A 26,120-nucleotide genomic window follows, 5' to 3' on the forward strand; every position below is an offset into this window, starting at 1 on the left:
ACTTCGGGCCAAATTTTTGTGCCCAAAACCCGCTATTTCTGGCTAAAAATAGCTAATTTTTAAGGCCGGGTCAAATTTATAACTAAAATTGTAGTTTTACTTTGCCCAAAGGACGCAATTTTTTCAAAAAGTTCGGGCCGGGACCGAAAAACGGGCCGAACTATTCTACCCAAAACCCGGCAATTTTCGGGTCGGGCCAGCGGGCCTGGCCCATGTTGATCAGCTCTAAGTTGCTCTAAGACCATTTTTAATCATGGGCAAAAAAAATCCTCACCCCTCTCTCTCCCACTTGCTCACTCATTTTTTATTTATTTTTCCCATTAACAAAAAAAATCTCCATCCCTCTCTTATCCATGACTCATGAGTAAAATAAAAAAAAATCACCCGTAATTCTCTCTCTAGTAACAATAATAACAATACGGAGTAATAAAAAAAATAAAGAAAAATATTAGAAGATGAGTAATTACGTTTTTGGTACATGTAGTTGTAAATACGCAAATTAAAGAGAGAAATGAAAATTATTTTTTGTGTTAAATTATATCAAAACGGATATCCATTTGTAGATCTCGAATTTTTATGATTGATGGTAACTTTATTTTATTTTTTACGAATCAAAAATATAAAAAAATTAACGTTGAAAAATAGTTGGTACAAGATTTTTCATGTCATTCCACATGTCGGGTTAAGATTGGGTGAATTTTTCCACCCAAAAGCTAAAAAATCCCCATGCCAATCATTTTTTATTTTTTCTCCTACCATGTACAAAATTTTGCCAACCATTAACACAACCATTTTTTATTTTCCCACTATTTCTCCACATAAGCAGAAAAATCTCAACCATTAACAATGCTCTAACGTGGCTGACTGGCATAGTGGTTTGACCAACCCATTAAATCCTAACTAGTTTTTTACCCGTGCAATGTACGAGTTTCTTTTATATTTCCCCTTAAAACTTCGTAGGACCATTGTAGTCATATTTTATATTTTTTTAAATGTACAATGATATTAGTGATTCCATGCTTTCAAGTTATTCCCAAAATTTTCTTCTGACCCTTTGCTACAATAGGATTTCCAATTTCAGGTTATATGATCAACGCCGAGCCTTTTTTTTTTTTTGTGTTTTTCAAATATTCATGCCTTTGACATTGTGCCTTCATATCTGATAGTCAGTAATCAGTAAACTTTACCGACTGCTTTTCATTCGGAACTTACTCACTTACCGACCAGGTTAATAATGACTACCCTTTACCGACCATTTTTGGTCGGAAAAACGTTTACCCACTATTTTCAGCATTTTACCGACCAAAAACGGCGGTAAAAAAAGCTTCGTTTTCTTGTAGTGAGCTACTCAGCTAGAACGGAAGAAGCATCTTTGGGCTTGAGCTTGATGTTTCTGTTTATATTTGATATTTAAAAAACGGGTGGGTGACGAATCCGGTGATGGGTTAGATGTACCTCTACCCGTTCCGACCCGACCCGAACCGCCACTCGGCCGATTCATCCATCACACCCTTAGCATCAACTTGTTTTTGGGTTTCGTTTCATAATATGGTTCGGATGGTTTAGGCATCTGCGGATTCAGGTAAAATTGTCAGCCCCAGGTGAACTGATCCAAGTAGTAGATGCTTTGACAAAAGAAAAATTCTTTTATTGGCAGGAAAAAACAACCGTTTTGAAATTTTTATGCTCGCATGCAAAAATTTTAAAGTTTGTAATAAACGACAACTTTTGTGTAAGTCCGCCTTACCGAAAAGACCGTTTTGATTGCTTAACTCGTTGGTTTCATTGTTTAATTAATTGGTTCCATTACCTAACCAATTGGTTTCAGTACTTAATTAATTGGTTTCATTACTTAACTAATTGGTTCCATTGCTTAACTTATATGACACCATGATGGTCTTTCGTGTAAGACCGCCTTATATAAAAGTTTGTGATAAAAAACTGTAATGGGGTAAAGGTAATTTTCAAGAAAGGGAGGGAGTATGAAGTTTTGTTTATTTTCAATTTCTTTTTACTACCTCTAAAAATGAGCTCCAATAAGGAATTCAGATTAAATACGAGTATGATTAAGTAGTATTATTTTCTACCGTACAAGAATACGGTTTAGATTCAAAATAAGAAGATCACTTAGTATTCTGGTGTGGCTACTCGCTAGGGTTTAATTTGTTGGGAGACGGTGACTCCAAATAAAACCATTATTTCTAGAGAACTCCAAATAAGAAGAAAAAAAAGTAGGGTTGTATTGAGTTAATGGTACAACCACAACTACCATTATCGTAAAAAAATACCATGAATTTTTTGGGTAAAAACTTTACCTATCTAAAATTATAGATATTAAGTAAACGAATCTAAATTGACATAAATGTTTACTTCGTTCATCGTTTCGATAACTGAAAATTATTTTTGATAATACTCGAGAATCTGGGCTGGTCTGGACAGATCTGTAATCGACCATTATTTTGCATAGCATGAATCCATGTGTGTTAAGATAGTCAAAGTTTGGGGGGGTTAAAACGGGTCTCTGGTCAAGTCTTCGGGTCGAGAAATATTATTTTTTTGGGTCTCCAGCCCAGTTCGGTCCTGGTTTTGGACCGAACGATTTTTTCTTAAAATAAATATAATATAAACTAATTAAAAAGTTATAGTAATTTGCTATTTAAATATTTTGGAAATATTACTATATTATTAGATATTTTTATTTTAACTTTCAATAAACGCGTTAAACAATAAGTTTTCTATATTTCTTTTTCCTCTTTACCATATTTTATAGAAAATATAATTAAATATAGAAATAAGTCTACAACCGATCATGTTCGTAACCGATCCAAGCATAACCGCGATCTCCGAATCTTGAATTACTAAAATTTTGTTCTTCGATCTGGTCCGAATTTAGATAGGTGAACACCCTAGTCGAATCAATTACTTGTTGAATAATTCCCCAAAATTTCCCCATTAGGCCACTACAACAATCTCATTGATCACAATTAGAAAAATTGAAGATATTTAGAGTACTCTTTAGTTGACTTTCAGTAATGACTAAGTTTGACACAATCTAAAATGCTCGTTTCCACTCCTTTCTTTTGAAAATCAAACCTACCCCTATTTCAAAACACAAACTCAAACTAAAACTAAAAAAAACCGCAACACCGCATCGTCGTACTCTTTCACCCTGTCTTCCATCTCTGCAACTTAAAACTTCGGAGCATCCCACAATTTTTTTTTACAATATGAACAACAACCAAAACAACGTTGTTAAATCTTTCCCAGAAACCAAAACCCATCAAAACAAACTTTTCCGTTTAATCAAATCCACTCTCCTTCTATCACTCCTCTTGTTTATTTCCATTTTTGCCCTCACCGCCTTTTTCTCCTCCCTCCCTCCTTCTCCGGCCCGCATTTTCTACTCCATCTCCTCCGCCGTCATCCCCTCCTCATCGTACCGCTCCTGCAACCTGTCGACCCATGAATCGGGCCCGACCCGGTTGGACCATATCCTGTTCGGGCTCGGCGGGGCTTCCAAGACGTGGGAGACCCGAAGGGTCTACTCTCAGCTCTGGTGGGACCCCAACACCACTCGGGGGTTTGTCTGGCTCGATGACAACCCCCCGAAGATGAGTCCTGGAAGGAGCTTTCCTCCTTACCGGGTTTCGGTTCGGGCTTGGTATAGTCTGAGCCCGACCCAAAATACGCCATCGAGCTCCGACCGGATGGCCCGGATATTGAAAGAAAGCTTCGAGCTGGGGTTGCCCGGGGTGAGGTGGTTTGTGATGGGGGACGATGACACCGTGTTCTTCCCGGAGAATTTGGTTAGGGTGTTGTCGAAATACGATCACCGGGAAATGTACTATATCGGAGGATCGAGCGAGAGCGTGGAACAAGATGTGATGCACGGGTATGAAACAGCGTTTGGTGGTGGTGGGTTCGCCGTGAGTTACGGTTTAGCTTGTGAATTAGTGGGGATTTTGGATGGGTGTATTAATAGATATCATAATTATTATGGGTCCGATGAGAAAGTTTCTGCTTGTGTTGCTGAACTTGGTGTTCCTCTCACCAAAGAACCCGGCTTTCATCAGGTAATTTCTATTTTTACCTATGTCCCTATTATTAATTGTCACGTTGATAGCGTAATTTAATCTAACAACTTACAACTACATACGAAGTATTAAATTTAGATACTGTACATGGTTAATGTCAAAATTGAGTGAATTGGGAGTTCTAATTTCTAAAATTGAAGTATGTTTGTCCTAGAAATATTTATAATTCTTGCTGTTGGACAAACAATCCTGTTTTGTGGGGAATGTTCCACGTGTTGTGTTGGCTATAATACATTTGGGACTTCATTAAATTCAACAAGTTACCAGAAATGCAAGTTTTTTCAACATTATGGAGGATCTGGTATATAGTAATAAATGCTGTAGAGGGGTTGAAGCTATGTGCTAGACTAAGCGTACATGATTGTTAATTTCAGCCGCATTAGTGTTATTGAACTGAACTGAACTGAACTAAACTGATTAATACAAAGTACTTAAAAAACTAATGGTGATTAGAATTTATTTATGGGGGTATAAGTTCTGAACTACTCTGTAGTATGTATTGGTTCCTGTAATCCTATTGCCAGAACTTTGGCGGAACTAGACTTGAGATAAAATTTCTGCATAATTTATCGAGTTGAAGAGAACTGATCCTAATGTATTAACCGGTTTTTAATGCAACTAATTACAACTATAAAACGAGTCAAAGAGTTGAATCTCTACTTGTAATCACTGTTTCATTCTGCTTTCCGATTTGAAATTTGTTTAATTGTTCCTGTAGCTTAAGTTTACCAGTCTGTCAGTCTGTAAAAATTTGTAAACAAATCTGACAATGATAGTTGTATTAAATTATGAGTTTTAACTCCAAATGAAAGGAGAAAAAGACCACATTTTGGTCCACCAATCAAGCAAATTTCCCAATTGATAATTTAATAGTATCTAAACTTAATGAGATCTGAAGAAATGCTCTAAAATCTGAATGGTCATTCTTCTTTTGGACTTTTGTTTAAAGAAAAGGAACACATGTCCAATTTTGGAGGAGCCACGCATATACTTTCCGGGTAATCGCTGAAATGCACGTCTTAACAACTTCTTTCTGCTGCTAAGTCCTTGTTACATACGCAGTATAATAGTCAGATTGTGTTTTGTCATAGTCAAAATGAACTCAAAAGTCTTGATCATGAGAAAAAATGAGTCATTGAAGGAGCACAACTGCACAAGGGATGAATGAAATCGTCCACCAAACCTTTCATTACCAACAATGTTAATCAATGCCAAGTGTCTGGTTAAGAAACAATCACCCATTACCAAACTTTGATAGGTTTTTGTAAGGAAAGGGAGAATTTTTAACCAGCTATATTGGCAGTATATTAGACACTTGTAGGGTATAGCACATTAGCACGATCAACCATTCTTATTATATGAAATATTATACTCCTTAAATGGCTTATAGACTGTGGTAGCGTATGGCATGAATGCATGATCACTTAGTTTATTTGACATGTTGATGTTATTTGTTGTTTATGCTAGTTGTTTTGATTCGCTTGTATCATGAACTTTAATAAAGATGTTTGATAAAATTAGGCGTTAGTGTTATGTGCAGAATGACTAGCTTCAAAGAAAATTATCATTAATTTGAAAAAGCCAATGGTCATTTATCAAACTTATTTTTATTATAAAGTGTGTTTTATGAAATGATTTTATAAAAACTAACACCAAATTAGAAATTGTTTTTTTACCCGCTGCAACGTGTGAATCGGTGACAGTGACATGGCTCCGTGTCACAAGCACGACAAGTTAGCTTTACCCTTGGTGTGTTTTTAACGAAGTTTGTTTATAGTGATAATGCTTAAACCAATGACCCTCTAAACTAGTGTATGTGTGTGTGCCTGTCCTTTTTAAGAGACACCTAACCCCACTTTCTTATTTTAGTAACCCCTTTGGACTGTGGTGCTAATTTTCTTTATTCCTTTCAAATTACTGCTTGTACTACACTTTCTTTTTTTAATTACTATTGCGGAGTACTCTGTAGTATTTTAAAGTTTTGAAAACTTTGTTGCTTTCAGGTGTTCTTTAACTGTTATTACCTGTCAAAATGATAACACCTTGTTATTTGGAATATTTGCATGTGGACCTAGTCAAGTTACTTTTGGGTTAATTATGATTTCAAAATTTTGAAATTGTTGTAGGAAATTGCTCCGGATTTGGTGGATTAAAGAAAAGAATTCATTCTGAACTTTGTTTTTTCTGTTTCTTCCTAGAGGAATAAAGCAAGTGATTTGTTTAATCATTTATAATGATACAGAGTAACTTTGTTACGATTTTAGACTCTTGGTACATGTTTTTTGGATTAAAAAAGACAGTAGGACATTCATTTGTGGAACGAGGAACTAGGAGACTTGTTCGAACAACTTATGTCATTGATTGGAAGATGGAAAACAAACCCCCTGGTCCCAAATTCAAGTTGGCATTGCTCAAGGGCACGTGGATTGAGAACCGAGAATATGTAGAGAGAAAAACTGAGAGCGAGTGATTTGTGCCCCAACTTTAGTGTAGAAGTAGAGGGAAAAAACCTTTAAATGTGCGTTGTGTTGTAACTATGGGGCATTTAAAATGATACTTTGGATAAGTTAATTTAACTATGGAACGGACGAAGTAGGAAACTTCATTTGTTGATTTTAGAGCATGATTTCTTAAAGAAAAGAGGGGGAAACCCCTTGTTGATGTTTAGACTCTAGAGGCTTGGCTTTCTGATTTGATTGATGCATATAAAGTTGCTTAAGGTTTATATATATTTGCCTTAATAGTAGTTTGCATTTGTTTTCTGTCATCAGCTTGACGTTAGAGGAGACGTCTATGGTATTCTAGCTGCACATCCCGTGGCTCCATTGGTGTCGCTACACCATCTTGTTGGTGCAAAGCCATTATTTCCAGGTGAAAATCAGGTGGACTCTCTAAGAAGGCTGTTGCACGCATACAAGGCTGACCCAGGCCTCACCATCCAGCAGAGTTTTTGCTACGATCATAGTCGTAAATGGTCGGTATCCATATCTTGGGGCTATACCGTGCAGCTATATCCTTCCCTTATTTCATCCAAGGTCCTGAGTGTACCTCTGCAGACATTTCATACTTGGCGTAGTGGGAGTGAAGGGCCTTTTGTGTTCAATACCCGTCCTATGAGGGATGATCCATGTGAAAGGCCTATTATTTATTACTTGGACCAAATTAAGGAGATTGGTGAAGGTAAAACTCTAAGTACTTATAAGAGGGCTGCTGCTGCTGATGGAAAAGAATGTGCGCAACCAGCTTACAAGAATGCTCTGTCAGTGGAGAATATTACAGTGTCTGCTTCAAAGACGGGTCCTAAGAAGTGGATGAAGGTTTGTTTCCTTGCTCTTTTATCTGGATTATAGAAATAAGAAAATTGCTTATCTGGTTTATAGAAATAAGAAAAGTGCTTGCTATTGATTTTCTCTGTTGTGCAATTTGCATTTGAGCTACTGTGTGTTGAGTAATGTGAGTAAGTGATCATAGTTTCAACAATGAAGAATGAATTGTTATGACCTTGAAGTTGTGGAGTTAGAAACTACGAACAGAGGTTTAATTTAATATGAAACTGATTTGTTTTATTTATTTATAAACTGTCATTGTTTTTGTTTTTATTCCTTGATTTTGGGAGTATCAAAAACTTGTAGCAGTAGCTTGCATTATGGATTTATAGGTCTGTTCCTGTAACCTTGGTTTGTTGAACTTGGTTATTGTGTCTGATAACTACAGTTGTGAACAAATACTGAAAATCCATTTGAGTCTGGAAATTAATATTGAAATTTTTTATTGGAAACATTACCCTGGTTTGTAAAGTTTTTGTGCTAACAGGATTGATTTGATTGCATGAAACAGGCACCGCGCAGGGAGTGCTGCGAGATTAGAAATAGCCCGACTGTGTATAGTAACATGCGAATAATGATTAGAAGTTGTAAGCCGAGGGAATCCATCACGATATGAAGGTTAGCTCATATTCTCTTTTTATATCTCATATGTTAAGAGTTTGTTTAGTGTGCTCTAATCAGGAACCAACTACATTGTGGATGAATATAGAATTGGATAGAAAACAAGTAGCAGTATGACAAAAGTGTTTCATCTAGGAGTTGACTTTGCAAGCACATTTACAGGCTGTATGTGAAAAACAATAATGCCATATGAACGGAGACATTTATATCGAAACTTGATGACTGCCTTCCTATATTAGTCAGGTGAGGACTGAGGAGCAATCATGCCATATGCTCTCACCATCTGAAACTGGATGATTGCCGTGTTAATGCTGTGCCGTGTTCAGTATGGATCTGTAAATGAAAGATTGATTGTCTGTGCCTTAACTCTGACAGAAAACTGATGCCAGTTGATGAAGAGAATGCATGGGCAGAAGCTGGACAGTTGATAAGTATGATAACATCAGTAACGTTTGGGTCAGGTTAGGTAGGGGGGTTGGAGAAGGTAATGGACGAGTCAAAACCTGAAGAAATTGCCATTAGTGCGATTTTCACTTAGTATCTCTGAATGCATTTTCGAATCTTTTGAGATTCTCGTGTTAGAAAACAAAGGGATCACTGCCACGATAACTACATACTTATCAATATGCACCTGTAATCTCATGGGATAGTAAGGTTGATCTGATGAGTGATGATTACTGTTTGAATTTTCAGGTAAAGTGGAAATATGGCGTTATTGAAGGCTGTACCAAGTTTATATAAATAGAACCAGAAAAGGAAAGGAGCACTTCTAGATTTTTATTTATTTTTCCTAGGAGTAGATTAGAGAATAGAGATAGTTCATGTACACTAATACTCCATCAAGATTACTAAGCATCTAAGCTATTTTTTTCACTTCTTAGATGATCGTCTGTGAAGGTATGTAAATGTGAATCTTTATGTTTGCCTTCAATGAACTATACAGAAACACGTCCTTGACTGCTGACATCTTTGTAATAGTTTCCATCCGAATTAATAAAGTTTTTTTTTTTTTTTTTTTACACATCTTGTGGATTTATTTTGATGTTTATGCTTTTATCAATCAATTACAAACGAGTCTATCTAATTTAAAAATCGAAATGAAATTCGCTTATAACGATAACGAGTACTCACTTCGTATATTGCTAAAATTTTAGCTGTAATGTTTTACATGTTTGTAGGAAACACAAACACCATCAATTGATTACTGATGTTCAGACCACAAATATGATAAATAGAATGAGTCAAAATCTCCACAAATTATGCTGTGAAAAAAAAAATTGAGGCTAAAATAAATTTCCGGATTGCAAAACATATGTTAATTACAAAGCTGTTCTCCAAACATTATAAATAGCGCAGGTCAATTGTTCATTTAACATAAGCAATTACAAACTTTCTCTGTGATTAATCTTCTACATACAAAATTTCATTTACTTGTACACAACTTCTTTATCCAAAATGAGTTCCTCCCAGAAGGCAAGCTTCAACGCCGGTGAGACCAAGGCTCAGGCCGAGGTAATCTTGCTACTCCGTATGATGTTTCACTCGGCATGCAACATTATCTATTTTTTTAACTACGAATGCCTCTATAGATGGCATTCAAATTTTCCAACTAAACAACCAGAGTTCAAGCAATATCAAATATCATAATTTTGTTAGAAATTTACTGCATTGCATTCATACAATTTTCTCCCTTGTTTATAATCTTTGATATCATTCACAGTAAGAAAATAAAAACTAATTTAGTATTTCTATCTCAACCACAGGAAAAGACCAACCAGATGCAAGAAAAGGCTGGCGAAATGACCAACCAGATGCAAGAAAAGGCCAGCGAGAAAACCAGCCAGGTATCTGAAATGGCCGGTGAAAAGAAAAGCCAAGTTTCAGACATGGCCGTTGAAAAGACCAACCAAGTGTCAGAAATAGCCGGTGAAAAGACCAGGCAGGTCTCAGACATGGCCGGAGAAAAGACCAGGCAGGTTTCTGATGTGGTCGGTGCGAAGACCAGCCAGGTTTCAGACGTGGCCACTGAAAAGGCCAGCCAGGTGTCAGGCGTGGCCAGCGAAAAGACCAGCCAGGTGTCAGAGGTGGTAAGCGAAAAGACCAGCCAGGTTTCAGACGTGGCCGGTGGCATGCTTCAGTCTGCTAAGGAATCAGTCCAAGAGGTTTGGCTTTGCAATGTTTATGTTTAAGTTAATAGGTGATCATTAATGTCAGTTTAATAACTCATTACATAATATAATGCAGGCTGGTTCACAAGTGAAGGCAAAGGCAGAGGATGCTGCTGAGGCTGTCAAGAACGCCACTGGCATCAACAAATGAGCTCAGTTACCTCATTAGCTCTCACCCATTCACCACCAAATAATCGACTTAAGACTCCGTTATTAGTAATATGGAAAGAAGCCAAAACTCTCCAATAGATTCTTAGTCATTTTTTGCAAATTCTTTACAGTGTAATAATTCTGTCAAAGAGTTGAGTTTTTGAGCTCCCAATAGTAGCTTGTTTCCCTTTTAAATTAATACAATCAAAAGCTTTAAACCTATATTTCTCTTTCAATTGTCACCTTTTTCACACGGTTAGTAGCTAAAAAAAACTTCTCAGCATTATTGACCGGAGATGCATTTCCAAATTTTGATATACATGGTCGGAATGAATATAAAAAAGTGAAAGGAAATTCATGTACCATGAAATGCAGGCTACGCCACCAAAATGTTTAGCCACTATGAATTTAAATTACAGATGTTTCTGTAACTTTGTAGTGCTAGTTGCAACTTTACGAGTCCATACATTATGATCCACGATTCCACGCTATACAAAACTACAATGAACATATAAACGTACCAGGAATCTATTTGCAAAAAAGTGTTTCTCGTGTGGCATTTCCTGTTGTTGGATTTACCCTGAAAATAAAGAAAGGCTTCTTAAGCTTTCAACTCTCAGCTAGACAGATAGGAAATTATATAAATTTCTGAGTTGGTAAAAACTATCTCACCCATCAGCAACTTTGCAAAGGTATGCTAGTTGATCTTCTCTCAAATTCACATCAGTAAAATCTGTTTGTTCATAATAATTAGCATGTCTTTCCAAAAAACAAAAGCATAGAAAATGGGAAGGATTATATGTATAATGTATATACCTGCTCCTGTGATGACTGAACCTCTAAACGATGTATTTCCAGTGGCCAGAGCACCTTCCAAGTTAGCATTGGTTAAATTTGCCTGAAATTACCATTTTGTTTAAGGCCATTATCAAGTGTTGGTTATTGTGTGCATCGCTTTAGATTATTACTATGTTGCAAGTCTTGCAACACATAATAGCCGTGTCATAAGATCATAATAGTCCAATGTACCCGAATTAGAAAATGCGTAAGCTTCTTGGTCTGAACGGTGTAAGATTATAATAGTCCAATGTACTAGTATTAGAAAATGGATAAGCTTCTTGGACTGATTGGTGTAATTTCTCAATTACAAAAACGTTTTTATGGCATTTCAACAAGAATGTGAATTCATGCTTACCTTTGTCACATTTGCCAGGGAAAAGTCTGCCCCTCTCAGATCAGCATCTGAAAGATCAGCCCCTGAATCACCAGACAACCAAATTATAACATTCATATAAAGCTAAGTTTGCATGCCCAGCAAAAAGCAAGCAATGGCAATCATTCGTAGGAGAAAGCAAAACGTAGCAACTCAGTGAACTTCACCATATCAAATTACATTGGACTCAGTGGGAAATCCAAGAATGCACTTTATATGGATTACATGCCCATGGGCCAAGAAGAATTCCCCTAAACTCGAGCCAACTTACCCCTTAGATTTTTCACACACATTATCTTCGCTCTTACATGGTTTACCCCTTGAACTTTTCATATATGATGGACATTGTGTGAGATACCACATCGTAAGATATCAATGTAGTGGAGTCAAAAATAACAAAATCCTGAAGCCACCACTGCATTTCTGATAAGAGTAGAAGGTCTAAAACTAAGAGACACTAACCCCATGAATGTTAAGTAATCCCATATCCATTAAGCGAATTCAAGAACATCCTAACTCGTTTGCATATCAAATCTTCCTCTAGTCACCTTTACCCATGCTTAGCACCTCACATACTAGATACTCATGTGCTATGTGAACGAAGTAACGAACAATACGAAGGTCTCTCGAAGAAGCACTTCACCAAATCCTCCATTAATAATTTTACTCTAAATTGATATCATTACAGTTGATTCTTATTTCAAAACAATGAACTTCACCAGCTTCTTAAAACCCGACAAGACATTCTCGAACAGCAGTATATTCTTCATCTTGATCAATGATGATTACAACTTAATAAGGTCTAGGTTATATGATGATCCATTATCTATCTCCTAAAGCATTCTCAAGTAACACATTCTACTTCTACTATACAATTCAATTAACAGCTACTTCAACAAAATCAAGCATATGAATACCTGTTAAATCTGCATCAAAGAAGCTAGCACCCAACAATTTCGCTCCCTTAAAATTAGCCATTCGCAAAATTGACTGCATCAAAATCCAATTCCCATAAAATGTATGATAAAAACAACAACAAAATTCACTAACAAAAACAAAAATAGCAAGGGAGAAATGAACCGTTTTGAAGTCTTGCTTGATTAAGGTCTGTCCACTGAAGTCCTTCCCAGATAAATCTTGACCTCTTGTCACTCCTTGACCATATGGCCCTCCACCCTTTTTTTTTCCAGAAAATCAAACCCAAAATTCAGATAAATTCAGATTATAATTTTACAAAGAAGAGATTAAAAAAAATAGTACCTTGAAAGCAAGAGCAGGGTCGGAGAAGCAAAGTGAAGCAGAGAGAAGAAGAACCATACTTGCTGAAGCAATTGGGTTTTCCAGAATTGGTAATAAAAACCCATTTTTCTTATTATTTGAAACTTGTAAATTTTGAAGGTCCTGTAAATCAGCGAAACCACAAAGTTAAATAAGAAGAAGAAATTAAATAGAGAAATGGTTGAAATTGATTGAGATTTGAGAAAGAAAGGGTGTTACACTGTGAGGAGGAAGAGAAGAGGACGAGAGAGAAGAGGTGAGATGGGGTTTTGGAAGAGAGAGAAGTGGTTTTGGTGCGAATTTGAGAGTGAGGGAGACGTTGAGTGCTGCCATTGTTGTTGTCAAATAAGCAAAACCACACCTTTCTGTATTGTGATTTTGTTAATTGAGCATTTGAGCTACATCATCATGTGGCTTCTTTTTTAATTGGATTTTCACAGGAAATTATGTATGCTATATTGCTATGGATTAGATTGGCTTGTTCTTTTGCAGGATGCAATTTCTACTCATACACACTGACGTTGGACTGAGGTATGCGTGTGGTCCGGGCTGAGTTAGGGCCAACTTGGGGGCATCCTGGTCGGATTAGGTTGAGCTTTTCAACATGAATCTAACATGATTCTACTCGACTAAAAATTAATCAATAGTTTAACAGTGATACTATACTCCGTAAAACTACAGAATGAGAATAAGGATAGACAAAATAATACGGCACCGAACAAACGAGCTAGGCTAAGTTTTATTGGACTTATTTTGACTAAACTCTGAACTTTTCTGAACTTATTTTATCTGGAAAAAAAAAACTTATTTTATGCGTGAAAATCTCTTAAATAAGTCAAAATAAGTCGAATAAAATATAGCTTTAGTGTTAAGATTTTCCTCATGTTTAATTAAACGTGTCAACATGACATGACATGACATGACACGACATATTTAATTAATAGAGTCAACATGATACACCTTATTTAAATAAACAGGTTGAGTTAGTGTGCCGTTTTTAAACCCGTTTATATACTCCGTACAACATTAACACGAACATGATATGTTTGCCGGATCTAATCTCAATACATATATTTAAAATATGAACTTTACTTCATAATTTTTATTTTTATTACTCCGTAATAAATTAAAGATTTTATATTCTAAAGAGTATGTTGACAAGCGTTAAAAAAAAATTAAAAAAATCAAACAATTGCAATTAAAAAGCACAGGAAGAGTGTTTTCTATCCCTTTGTTGAATATCCAGGGTCTGAAAACATTTTGGAACTTATTTTGACCTTGAAAAATAAAACATTATTTTTTGGACTTTATTTCAGTTCAGATCAATCAAATTTAATTTAGTTCAATTCTATTTAGTCCAGTACAGTTCAACTCAATTTAGTTCGGTTCAAATTCAATTAGTACAGTTCAGTTTAGTTCAGATAAGCTCCATTGATTTCACTTTAGTTTCATACATCTCAGCTCCATTGATTTCACTTTAGTTTCATACATCTCAGCTCCATTCATTTCACTTTAGTTTAATTAAGTCAATAAAACTCAAAATAACCGGATTTAAAAAGAGAGTGTGGGCTTGTGAGTAAAATGAATACTCCGTACAATTGACACAAGAATATAAGATTGATCATAAACTTAAAAATGCAGTGAACAATATACGTTTGAGTTTGATGATAATTCACCCCCGTATTGATAGTGTTGGAATTCTGCAAGTACATACTCCGTATAATGGAAGGAGGTGTGTTTTGCAAGTTGGTGACATTGGGAGGCGCAATATATATATATATATATATAGTTAGCGCAAAGTTGAGGAAGATGGTTCGTGAATCCCATACGAATCCGCAATTATGTGTATGACTAACGTGTGAGGAAAGAGAAAAAGGGACTGTAACTTTCTAGGTGCTACTCTGCTTTGTTTTTGATGTGTCCTACAATGGGAATGGGTTAATGCAGACTGCAAAGTGTAAACCCTAGCCGGCCTTGAACTTCAAGGGACTCACTGACTCAGTCTCAGGCTGTCCGTTCCACCTTAATGTTAATTACTGTGTATGTTTTTGTGTGACTTGATGTCTTGTCGGGACTTGTTCTTCTTAGCTCCATGCGCACGTTGCACGTTGCACATTACCCCACCCCCACCCCTACCTCCTTTTCAAGTGGACGGTGCGTAACTCGACTTGCTTGGAAGTTTGAATTGCCCAACTGTAGTCCATCTCTAGAGAGAGCCAGGGACGGGAGGGTCAGCCTAATAGCCTCACCACTCACCAGTTCCAGTAGGTACTCCGTAGGCAGCTTACGGATTATGAGACCAAGTCTTTACAATTAGATCAAGCCTTGCTACAGACTACAAACTACTCCGTAATGTTTAGATCGATACCTGTGAAGTTGTCCATGTACAATAAGTACAGACTATTGTTTACATGCTTCAGACTCCTATGATCCTATATTCTTATCAACATACAGACTATACTCCTAATCTAATTGATGTCATGATTAGCAACAAACCTTATTATTTTGGTTGATTAAACGTTGCCATCCATGTTAAAATTACAAAATGTCTTGCGCGTACAAGGTGTACAATAAATTTATTGTACACCAAGATAACTTTTATGCAAATTTTCGTAACTTTAACCTATTTTTCTGTAACTTTTATATTATAAAGTTAGATAAATATTTTAAAGGGTCAAACGATTAATTTATACATTATTAGTGATTTTGAAGAAATAATTTTTATTCAAATGAAAAAAATTTATCATTAAAAAATAGATAACTTTTACATATATAAATGTAACTTTTAAGCATTTTGAGTCAACTTTACTCCGGTGTACAATATTTATTGTGCACCCATTGTAAATAAGAATTTGTGTTAAAACTATGATACTTTTAGGAGGATAGGAGCAAAGTGGGTAGATGAAATTTGTTGCAGCTCATAGTTCACAAAGTTGGACCCGATATTTAAAAAGAGATTCGAAAAGAAAACAAATTTTCTTTCCCTCAAAACCAAAAAAAGAAGAAAAGAAAACCAATTTCGGAAAAGGGGGACATACAAAGACTAGAGACTGCTTAATTTCCACACTATATACGGAGTACTATACGCCGCGCACTAAGTTGGAAGCTTTGAACCTCTACATGGAACTTTGCTTATCAGACATTTAGCAGGAAAATTAGAAAGAATAACAACTATTATTCCTAATTTAATTAAATTTCATAACATTATTAGAACTGGATGGATATTTAGACCTTTGATAACCTGACACAAAACACAAGGGGTGTTTAATTCTTTATGATAACCGGTCTTTATTTTAAAAATGATTAGCACAACTTAGTGACATTTCCCTTTCATTTTTATTCCTATGATGCAAGAGTTATATTTCCTGTCAAATTTATATAATGACATTGATAGAGAAGTTGAAGTTTAAATAGACTCCGTGATAATTGTCAATTGAAGAATAGAGAGAAATATTAAGTTGTGCTAGCCAAGTATTATTGGTTTGTTCACTCCGTTGGTTTTATCCATATCCAACTAAAATCTTGTCCGGGTTAACAAACATAGTTTCTACACTATATCGCCAATTTTGGTATCTCTTAGATGGCTACGTATGTAGACATGGTTATTGAGATGACCTTGTAATCTTCCAGTAATAACTCGTTTGGCTTGTGTATGACTAATTTATACGAAGTGTTGGATAAATTTTAACTTATTTGGTTTTATGTTGAGTCGATTATGGTCAATCAATTTCGATTTGGGTTAGAGTACAAATTTACCTGAATATACGGACTATGCTTAAGGTTACCTTATATAAGAAGTGTCTAAATTCATTACTTGTACTCCGTAATACTTTAATTCGTATTTTCAGGCAGGTTATAGTTTGAATGATCTTACTCCGTAATACGGAGTACTTTAATTCGTATTTTCAGGCAGGTTATAGTTTGAATGAAACAAATCGGGTCAATTTTACAAGATTTAGTCAATAAATGGGGACAAAATCTAGTAACTTTAGTAATTTGTCGTTAAAGGAGGAGGGGTATACAAGATTTGTAAGGACAAGACCCTAAAAATTAAAGGCGAAGGAAGAACAAACCCCACCCACATAGTTGCACACCTAGAAAGGGTAAGAACAAGGTGACCCTTCCTTATAGGATTTCCTAAAATTGAACTTCTCCCTCTTTTCTCCCTTTCTTCCTCCCCAACTTGGCCGTACTCACTAACCGCCTTTGCTTTTCTGTTCTTTTCTTCACAGTTTAGGGAAGAACAAGGTACAGAATATTTTTTATTTACCCAGAAACACTTAATTTATTGTTTTTATTTTTTTTGTGGGTCACCAAAAATTTATATTAAAAAACTAAAAAAGAAAGGAACTTTTTGACTCCCTCATTTGAAAGATTTGAGCTTTGGAGCTGAGCAAAACTTCCCTTGAGTTTGCATGTCAGAGTTTCAGTTTTTCTGAGGTGGGTTTTCTTTTAATTTCTGTTTTTGTTTAATTTTTGATTTTTTTTTTTGCATAGTTAAAACTAGCTTAAATTAGATAAGGTTCTGTGTGGAGAATTATATTTCACTTTTATTTAGGAAATAAGGATGAAGAATTTGAAAATTTGAAGTTGGAGTTGAGGTTGCTTGTATTGCTTTCTCCGTTTGACTCAAAAGCAGCAAAAAAAACACTGGAATCAAGGAAATAGAGAGAGGAGAGAGAAAGTTGAGCATCAATTTCAATTCAATGCAAACTCAACTAACATCTTAATAATACAAAAAACAATTACCAAACCCTGTAAACATCAAAGAGTTGGCTCCACTTTTCTTGACTAATTGTTGTTGGTTTTTTTTGGTTTGGTAAGAAAATCTAAAGAAAAGACAGGAGAGAGAAAAAATAGCTAAGAAATTTGGTGTAATTTTGGTGTGGGTTTAATTGATTTTATCAGGATTTTTAGTAGGAGAAGGGGGAAGAAAAAGATGGCGAACAGGTGGTGGGCTGGTAATGTAGCTATGAGAGGAGTTGAACAAATGTCTGATAACCCTAAGATGGAGCAACAACAGGAGAATGCGAACAATGGGAATCAGAACCCGGATTCTGACGATAGCCGGGATAATAATAACCATGAGTCAGAGGATAATCAGAACCCGAGTAGCGGTGGCGGGGTTGGTTTTGAGATGGTGGAGTTTGGGAGTGGAGGAAATAGTGGTGGAAGTAGTGGAAGGCGGCCGAGGGGCCGTCCTCCTGGGTCGAAGAATAAGCCTAAGCCTCCAATTGTGATTACTAAGGAGAGTCCTAATGCGTTGAGAAGTCATGTGTTGGAGATTAATACTGGTGCTGATATTGCTGATAGTTTGGCTACTTTTGCTCAGCGTAGACACCGGGGAGTGTCGGTGCTTAGCGGGAGTGGAATTGTTACGAATGTGACTCTCCGTCAGCCGGCTGCACCGGGTGGGGTTGTAACACTCCATGGGCGGTTTGAGATTCTCTCGCTTTCGGGGGCGTTTCTCCCTTCCCCATCCCCGCCTGGAGCAACGGGGTTGACTGTTTACTTGGCTGGTGGACAAGGACAGGTAGTAGGAGGTGGTGTTGTAGGGCCATTAGTTGCATCAGGTCCTGTGCTAGTTATTGCTGCCACTTTCAGTAATGCCACTTACGAGCGGCTCCCAGTTGAAGATCAGGAGACCAATGCAGCGCCTGAGGGTAACGTTGTGGATGCAGGAGGTGCGCCCCCCGAAGCAGTGCAACAACAGGTGAGCGGTGGTGGGACTGCATCTCAGCAATCACATGGGAGTGGAAGTGGTTTGGTTGCAGGAGGAGGGACTGCAACAGCAGCAACAGCAGCAGCAGCAGCTGATCAAAGTACGTCTTCAATGCCAATGCCTATTTTTAATCTGCCTCCTAATTTGCTTCCTAATGGTCAGATGCCTCATGATATGTTTTGGGGTCCTCCTCCTCGCCCTCCCCCGTCTTATTAATAATTAATGGGGGTAAACTTTGAATTTTGGGGTTAATATTGTTAGCTTTTATGAGGATGAGGTGGACTAACAAGATTTTGTCAAAAATTAGGGGTGCTTTAATATGTGGTTAGCTGGCTGTTGTAAGAATTAGCTAGGATTTCAGTTGGAAATTAGCAGATTAGGACTTGTGTTTTCCCATAATGGTAGTAACTGTTAGCGGATTGATCAGTATTAGATGTATGTTAGTACGCAGTTGATGATCTTTTGTGATATTAACACTTCTTTCGTGGTTATTCGAGATTAATTAATTAATTTGTTGTAGAAGCCAGCCTTAGTTTTTCCGCTGTAATCTTTGGTATCTTGTGGATATTGATATCTACTGATCTAGTTAGAGAGGCATCCTAATTAATCTTTATTGTTCCTTCCTATTTTCCTTGATAAGAGTATATTTTCCTATTTTCGGCACCCAATGATTGTGAAGTAGAAAGCTTCCCATCATCATATTCCTTCATCCATTGTTTTATTTTGTTGTTCTGCTACTGTATTATTTGCTATCTACTTCGTATGTTGGAGCATTTTTTAAAATATGCTCAATTGTGATGTCTCGTCCATCACCAGTGTTGTTCTACAACACATCCATTCCTCCTCCTTAGAGAGTACTCTTTATCTAAGTTTATCCCTCATACTCACACAAGATTTTCCCTGTTTTTACACATTATGCCCGCTTCAGACTCAATTAAACTCTTCGAAAAGATAACTAAATATGATGATCTGGTATAATTTAATTTGATTGGAGAAAAAGTAGAGTCTTAAGTGAGTCTTGAGTGAGTATTGGATTTTTAAACTCACTTCAAGACTTGTTGAGTTGTTGTAGTCTTTTGTCACATTATCCCAAAATTTAGACTCGAGATTCAGTTTGAAGCTCAGGATAAACTCACCCTTAGTGATGATAGAATCATGTATCGCCATAAACCAAATCTAATTCATACTTTTATGCATGATGGGACTATGGCCCAAAATTGCTTGCTCTAAATTCTCCCATTTCTTAGTATGTATGATGATACAAGAATGATTAACCCCGACCCCTTTAAGTTTCCTTTGATTATATGGAGTATTGATGATTGCCGAACATGTTATTTAGGTTCATAGATATTTCATCCGATCAATAAATTAAATTAAATTAAATTGATCGCATGAGTTCCAGAATTTGATCAACCATACTCGATAAAGGCCATGGATATTAGGGGGGGGACTTTTGTCTAGTGAAGATTGTTCAGTTCAGTCACCTGAGTTCTCTTCTGTACCAAAAACTTGGCAGAACATTTAGATGAGGGTGGTTGTACATTATGCCCTAAGCTTCTATCTTCTTCTGGACACGAAGCGTTTGGTTAATTTGCTAGCGTATAGATAAAAGAAAGGAATCAAGACATTAGACACTGGATATAGTGGAATAAAGGGGAAGGTATCAAGAAAGGGAATATAGTCTCATGTTCAAATAAAAGTAAGCTTCATCCTTTTCTCAATCCATCATCTAACAGCTCGATCCATTACGTCTACTATAGTACTACTGTTGACATTGTCCTCTTGATCACTGCCCAACTTCCTAACCCCCATTCTGCCAGGTTGGGTGGGCTACCCCCCTGCTTCAACTCGAGGGTGGTGGAAGTAAGCGCGCAGGGTGGGAGAGAGTGGTACGTGGGCTGGTTATATCATGCTAAGAATAGCTAGGACGGGACTTTGGGTGGTGATGATGGCAGCGGAAGCGTGCTGGGATATAGGCCTAGCCGCCTAGTTGTTAATTAAGCTTGTCTACCTAATTCAAAATAGGTGTTTTGCATGGGCTTCTCATTTGTGCACTACAAATTAGGGCTGTTAAAAATTTACCCGATCCAACCGATTTCTGATAAAAGCTGAAGTGACAAGGGAAAAAAAAAAAATCACACATTCAATCCGTATAAGCACAATGATCATGTACAACTACATTGTTCGATTATACCTGAATCGATTGTACCTAACCCGTAATCGACCGACGACCAGCTTTGACACGCCACTACAGATTATAGACAATATGACATGAACATATTTACCGCACAGACAATCAACTACCACATTTTCCTTGACGATTATATATCTCACATATTGTCTCCTACAGGTAGCAAGGTCATGTACAATTTTATTGAAATGCTTCGTTTTTAGAGACTTCATACCTTAAACGAGACAAGAGGGGGGAAATAATAATTAAGGAATAAGTTGGGTATGACCAGGATGAAGAAAATACACTTGTTATACTTGCACGTATACACTACCAACTGACAACGCTACAAATACACTTATTATACATACATAGATATACTACTACGATACAATGCCTACAAGCAAGTACTGTACTAGAAAGTACAGAGTTGCATGTACTCCATAATACTCGGTATTGTGGTAATCATGCATCCAAACCAAAAAGAGAATAATTATCAAAAGTTAGAGGGTTAAATAACCCTTCCAAAAGACATTCTTGGGGTCCATTCCCAGTAGCAGCGTTACCATAAAGATTATGTCCTTCACATCCACAAAAGGATGCTGCTGGTAAGTTGATCATTTGGCTGCATGACCCATTTTCTGCATTTGTTGGTTCCACTTGGTTATTTATACTACTACTACTACTACTACTATTATTATTATTCCAATAATATTCTTGTAGATTCATCATTTCATTTCCTTGTGAAATTAAGGGTGGCATTGAATCATGGATGAAAATATTGTTATTAGTTGCTTGAGAATCTCCACAATCACTAGCAACAACCTCAATGCTCATGCTGTTGGCCATATGGTTGCCAAGAACTTCTATCTCGTCTTGTAAATTCACTACCTGCACTTGTTCAAGGATCTATATATGTTATATACTTCATTTCTCAACATTCTAAACAAGAGCTAGCTAGCATTCTAAAGTGATTGTAGAGAAAGCAAACCTGTTGTTGAAGGGCATGAATATAGGCAACACAACCATATACAGGATCTCTGATGCGCGCTGTAGCTTCAAAAGAAAGGGTTAAAGCAGCTTCACCCCTAAATTGTTCAGGGAGGTGAAGAAGCAGCCTAGATACATTACTTGCCCCATACACTTTGTGAACTGCTGCAAAATGGACAACTGCCTCATCATAACTATAATAAGGTGCAAATACACATTCTTTTCTACACTTTCTCCTTAGAAATTTACATGCTCCACATGATGTACTCACTCCTGTCATTGGACGACTGAGGGTAACACCCTTTTTTTGGGCTATTCCTTTTGTTAAATTTGGGCAGGCAAAGGTTTCCTTTTATAGTGGAAGTTGATTAATTAAGCTAATCTTGTTTTAAATGGTTTCTTTAATTAAGGGATAGACAATACTTGCTTTATATTAAAAGTTGCCCTCCTTTATTTAGGTCACCTTCATGGGCTACATTTTTCTTATTCTTTTCATGGAATTAAACATGCATTTTGAGAATTTAAGCTAGTTTTGCTTCAAAATGCCTGAATTAGATCTACCACTACTTGCTCAATAGCCTCAATAAGGTAGCTTTGCTTAATCAATTAAATTATCCAATTAAAAAGCACCACTAGAATATGTTTTAGTAGTGTGTTAAGTGCTTTAATGAAAATTAATTGTGTAATCATCATTATGATTGGCTAATTGCTCATGACAAATGACAATTGGCATAACCATATTGAATGATTAATTTTGTCAGGGTATCCCTTTTAATTTTGGGATTAGTATACATTCTTTTAATTAAAGGGTAAATCATCATTAAAAAGTAGTTAAACCTTGTTTAGTGAATAATTAAGCTATAAGTCTCACGTATTTTATACTCCGTACTGAGTATGGACCTTGGTTCTCTGCTCTAAGACATCATCTACTTTCCTAGACATATTAGAACCCTAAGTACGTATATACTACGTACGTAGTACATAAGCTAATTAAGCTAGAATGTCAAGTAAATCGTAATGACATGCCTTTCTCATTCGGTCATTCCATATTCAAGAGTACAAGTCCTGGAGTAACCTACGTACAAGCTTTAACCAAATATATTACGGAACACTTCTAATCACATCCAAACAAGCCAGGCAAACACTATGTATGTATCACAAATCACAATGTCTAGATATCATACCTGTACGAATGTGCCCCAAAAAATTATATTAGCTACCCCGGCCTCTTAATTAAGTTGGAGTATGAAGATAACAAAAGAACCTATTCCGTTATTTGTATAAGACAAAATTAATTTGCTACGAAACCTTTCTTTTTTCTTTATGCTTTTCACGTAAGCATGATATCCGTTACCTTTTGTTTTTACACTTCTCTTCTCCATTGTTGGGTATGATTGCATCTATCATGTTCGTTGCAAAATATAAGATTCTTTTAACCTACCTAAGCACACAACACTACAAGAAATTGTACTATTAACGATCGGAAATCTCGTCGCTAAAGGCCAATAATTGTTGATTAACGACGGGATTTTCCGTCGCGAACCCGTCATAAAAGGGGGTCGTCGTTAATGGAAAATCCTGTCGTTAACCCGTTGTAAAAGACATTTGCGACGGTTGTTCCCGTCTTTGTTGGCTTGTTATCCCCGTTGCAAAAGCCCTTACGACGGGAATTTTACCCGTCGCTATTAGGTTGTCATAAAAGATACAAATTCTTGTAGTGTAATCATATCCAAAAATCCAAAATCATTCCTTTTTTCTGTAGAATTGTTACCTTTGATTGGCTTGAGTTTTAACACAAAGATGGTGTCATGTTTTGCATGTCTTCATCAAGAATGGCCTTAGTGCATGGCGGCTATATTTTACATTTTCTTTTTAGCTACCAAAACAGGAACCCAAGATATATTGTCTTATTATATTTATGCACATTTACTAGGTTTAAAGATCGGTTATACTTAGATTAATGACTCATCATATAATTTAACATTATTCTCAATAATTAAGCTCACCAAATTATTTTATATCAAATTGGTCATTATCCTATCGTTCCCTAGCTAGACAACAAAAAGGAATAAACATTTGATCTTCACAGTATTTGGCAGCAATTTTGAGTGCTTACCACTATTTGCTTTCAATGTTTTACGACAATTAAAGAATCTAGAAGTACCAGTGGAATTGAAGGAAATTAAAGAATCGTTTGTTTCCATTGAATTTGATTAAAATTAAATTATCTGAACTTATATATGTTTAAATTGTCCGCAAAACTTATTTTTATTGAATTTAACTTATTTTTACTGAAAAACTTATTTATATGTTTAAATTGTTTGAAAAAACTTACTTTTGCCGAACTGAATATATATGAACTTATTTGATTAACTTAATTTATCTGAAATCATTTTGATGCAATAAGTTAAAACTAGTTAGTGGCACGGATAATGCTCCGGGGTATTGCATATAGTTTAATTTTTAATTCATTTCAAATGTACTTATAAATTTCTTTATGTATGCAATTTGAGAATGATATGAATTTCATTATATATGCAGACATGCAGTTTAAGAATAAAATTGGTTAACCAACAATTAGGGAACTAAACTAGTGTGTGGCCCGGACATTGTCCTGGGTTTTGACTTTTATTCGTATTGATTTGTTGTAAATATGTGCCCAAATAAATGATGTCGTCATAGAATTGTGGGGGTGACACAAGATTAGCGGCTGATTAGCAACCTTCCCAAGTTGAAACCCCACATCCGAAAATCAAAACAAATTCGGATCCTTTTCTTCATCATTAGATGATTTATTACTCTGGACGTATTAGTGCATCGTCCACCCAATGGACTTTTATACCCATTGGTGGTCCCTATCACATTTTCTCCTCACATGTTAGGAGAAAATGTGAGAGAGTTCACGGTGCACCCGTGTACATGTATATTGTTCTATAATTACTCAACCACCATCAATGTTTCTCCTCTTACCCCGCGCATTTTTTTTAGGCTTAATCTAGGTAAATCATAATTGTACAATTATAAATGAAGTAATCATTTCCTTTTTTTACATTCAATTTGTTATTTATTGTAAAAAGAACATATATGTTTATATAGAAAGTATAACATAAGTTGTAGTTGGTTAAGATGGTAGAAAGTGCAACATTTATCAAAGAGGTCTGGGGTGTTCAATCCTTGTTACATGTTTTTGGTTGTCAATGACATGTCATGATATTGATTAGTGGTGACATGACGTAACTAGGAGGGATATACATGACATGATACGTTCTCAAGAACGCCTTTTAATATATTAGTATTGTGTAATTTTCTTTAGGAACATTTGTAAAAAATAAGCCAACATTTGGACGCTCTTCTAAAAACAATCACTATTTTGAGTATTGTATAAATAATTCAACGTTTAGGGGGTCTTTCCAAAACAGTCCATGACCGAATGGTAACCAGATTAACAAGTCAAAACGACACGTGTCTTAATCTAATTGGTCTATATTCTTTTAATTTTTAATTTTTAAGATTTTGATTTTAATTTTAATTTTAACTTAACAAAAAAAAACATCATTCTCTATTCCCCTCTCCTTGTCTGACTTCTTTCTCTCTCTTCCGTCTCCACCCTCCTTCGATAATCCTTCATCTCATCCCTCCTTCATAGCCTCCTTCATCTCCTCTAGCTCATCTCCCACAGTACTATGATAACCCCTTCCTCATCTAGGTTTATCTTCTATGCGGCAATGGTGGATTTAAAAACTACCACTAACCTTCTCTCTCCTCCTTCCATCTCCACCATTATATCCACCATCTTCAACTCGCACACTCCTTAGAACTACAACAATTTTCTCCCCCGTCTTCTACTCCATCCCCCTCTCACATCCAAATCTCCATAATATGGGCCACCTCTAATAATCTCAAAAAAAAAAAATGTAATTTATGTTGGAAATTGGAGGAGATGGGGATTTGAAGAAAAATTGTTTGATTTTCAATGGTTGCAGGTGGTGGAGCAATGGGAGTGAGATTGGGGCTAGGTGGGGAGCCAAACCGAGGAGGAAATTGGCTGGAGGGGGGTTTTAGGTTGTGGCAGGGGAGGTAGTTGCACGCGGTGGGTTCAATGTGGCAGGAGAGAGAACGAGATCGAAGCAGGGGATTTAGGGGAAAATTAGTTGATTTTTGGTGGTTGTAGGTGGCGGCACATCGGGAGTGAGAAATTTGGGGTTAGGTGGGGAGCCATAACAAAGAGGGAGTTGGTTGGAGGGTGGTTTTAGGTTGTGGAAGGGCAAGTTGCGGTGGGATCAATGTGGTAGGAGAGACAATGAGAAGGAGGAATTAAGGGGGAGTGGGTGGGTGGTTGCTTGCGATGGGTTTGGTGTTCGACGTTTGTGGCAGCGAGGCGATTGTTG

At 36.5% G+C, this 26,120-nt stretch overlaps 5 protein-coding genes across 14 annotated transcripts; 3 read left to right on the forward strand and 2 right to left on the reverse strand.

Moving 5' to 3' along the window:
• Positions 1–2,785: 2,785 nt before the first annotated feature.
• LOC110775183 (uncharacterized) lies at positions 2,786–9,060 on the forward strand. Of its 8 annotated transcripts, XR_002529673.2 has the most exons (6): positions 2,786–4,073; positions 6,866–7,411; positions 7,932–8,038; positions 8,204–8,284; positions 8,417–8,525; positions 8,735–9,060. XR_002529673.2 is itself a non-coding variant. In XM_056840235.1 (4 exons), the coding sequence occupies exons 1-3, from the start codon at positions 3,228–3,230 to the stop codon at positions 8,034–8,036; spliced, it is 1,497 nt and encodes a 498-aa protein (XP_056696213.1). In that variant the 5' UTR covers positions 2,786–3,227; the 3' UTR covers positions 8,037–8,038; positions 8,204–9,060. The 8 variants fall into 8 exon arrangements, 3 of the variants coding, with proteins under 3 accessions (XP_056696213.1, XP_056696219.1, XP_021835477.2); XR_008930386.1 differs by having other exon boundaries at positions 8,204–8,525; XR_008930385.1 differs by having other exon boundaries at positions 8,417–9,060.
• A 279-nt stretch (positions 9,061–9,339) lies between these two features.
• LOC110775189 (late embryogenesis abundant protein 1-like) lies at positions 9,340–10,581 on the forward strand. Its single transcript, XM_021979790.2, has 3 exons — positions 9,340–9,553; positions 9,805–10,203; positions 10,286–10,581. Exons 1-3 carry the CDS (start codon positions 9,497–9,499, stop codon positions 10,358–10,360), a joined length of 531 nt encoding a protein of 176 aa, XP_021835482.2. The 5' UTR covers positions 9,340–9,496; the 3' UTR covers positions 10,361–10,581.
• Positions 10,582–10,689: 108 nt separating this feature from the next.
• On the reverse strand, positions 10,690–13,315 carry LOC110775184 (thylakoid lumenal 15 kDa protein 1, chloroplastic). The gene is made up of 8 exons (XM_021979786.2): positions 13,070–13,315; positions 12,833–12,973; positions 12,653–12,748; positions 12,490–12,562; positions 11,555–11,616; positions 11,176–11,257; positions 11,032–11,092; positions 10,690–10,939 (listed from the first exon to the last, which is right to left on the reverse strand). The coding sequence occupies exons 1-8, from the start codon at positions 13,181–13,183 to the stop codon at positions 10,888–10,890; spliced, it is 681 nt and encodes a 226-aa protein (XP_021835478.1). The 5' UTR covers positions 13,184–13,315; the 3' UTR covers positions 10,690–10,887.
• A 3,592-nt stretch (positions 13,316–16,907) lies between these two features.
• On the forward strand, positions 16,908–19,082 carry LOC110775188 (AT-hook motif nuclear-localized protein 15). Of its 3 annotated transcripts, none has more exons than XM_056840257.1 (2): positions 16,908–17,290; positions 17,409–19,082. In XM_056840257.1, the coding sequence occupies exon 2, from the start codon at positions 17,790–17,792 to the stop codon at positions 18,786–18,788; it is 999 nt and encodes a 332-aa protein (XP_056696235.1). In that variant the 5' UTR covers positions 16,908–17,290; positions 17,409–17,789; the 3' UTR covers positions 18,789–19,082. The 3 variants fall into 3 exon arrangements, with proteins under 3 accessions (XP_056696235.1, XP_021835481.2, XP_021835480.2); XM_021979789.2 differs by having other exon boundaries at positions 17,759–19,082; XM_021979788.2 differs by having other exon boundaries at positions 17,768–19,082.
• Positions 19,083–20,756: 1,674 nt separating this feature from the next.
• LOC110775192 (LOB domain-containing protein 29-like) lies at positions 20,757–22,039 on the reverse strand. Its single transcript, XM_021979794.2, has 2 exons — positions 21,734–22,039; positions 20,757–21,633 (listed from the first exon to the last, which is right to left on the reverse strand). Exons 1-2 carry the CDS (start codon positions 22,010–22,012, stop codon positions 21,208–21,210), a joined length of 705 nt encoding a protein of 234 aa, XP_021835486.2. The 5' UTR covers positions 22,013–22,039; the 3' UTR covers positions 20,757–21,207.
• Positions 22,040–26,120: the final 4,081 nt, after the last annotated feature.

Source organism: Spinacia oleracea, chromosome 1, assembly GCF_020520425.1.
Source record: "Spinacia oleracea cultivar Varoflay chromosome 1, BTI_SOV_V1, whole genome shotgun sequence".
Classification (NCBI taxonomy): Eukaryota; Viridiplantae; Streptophyta; class Magnoliopsida; order Caryophyllales; family Amaranthaceae; genus Spinacia; species Spinacia oleracea.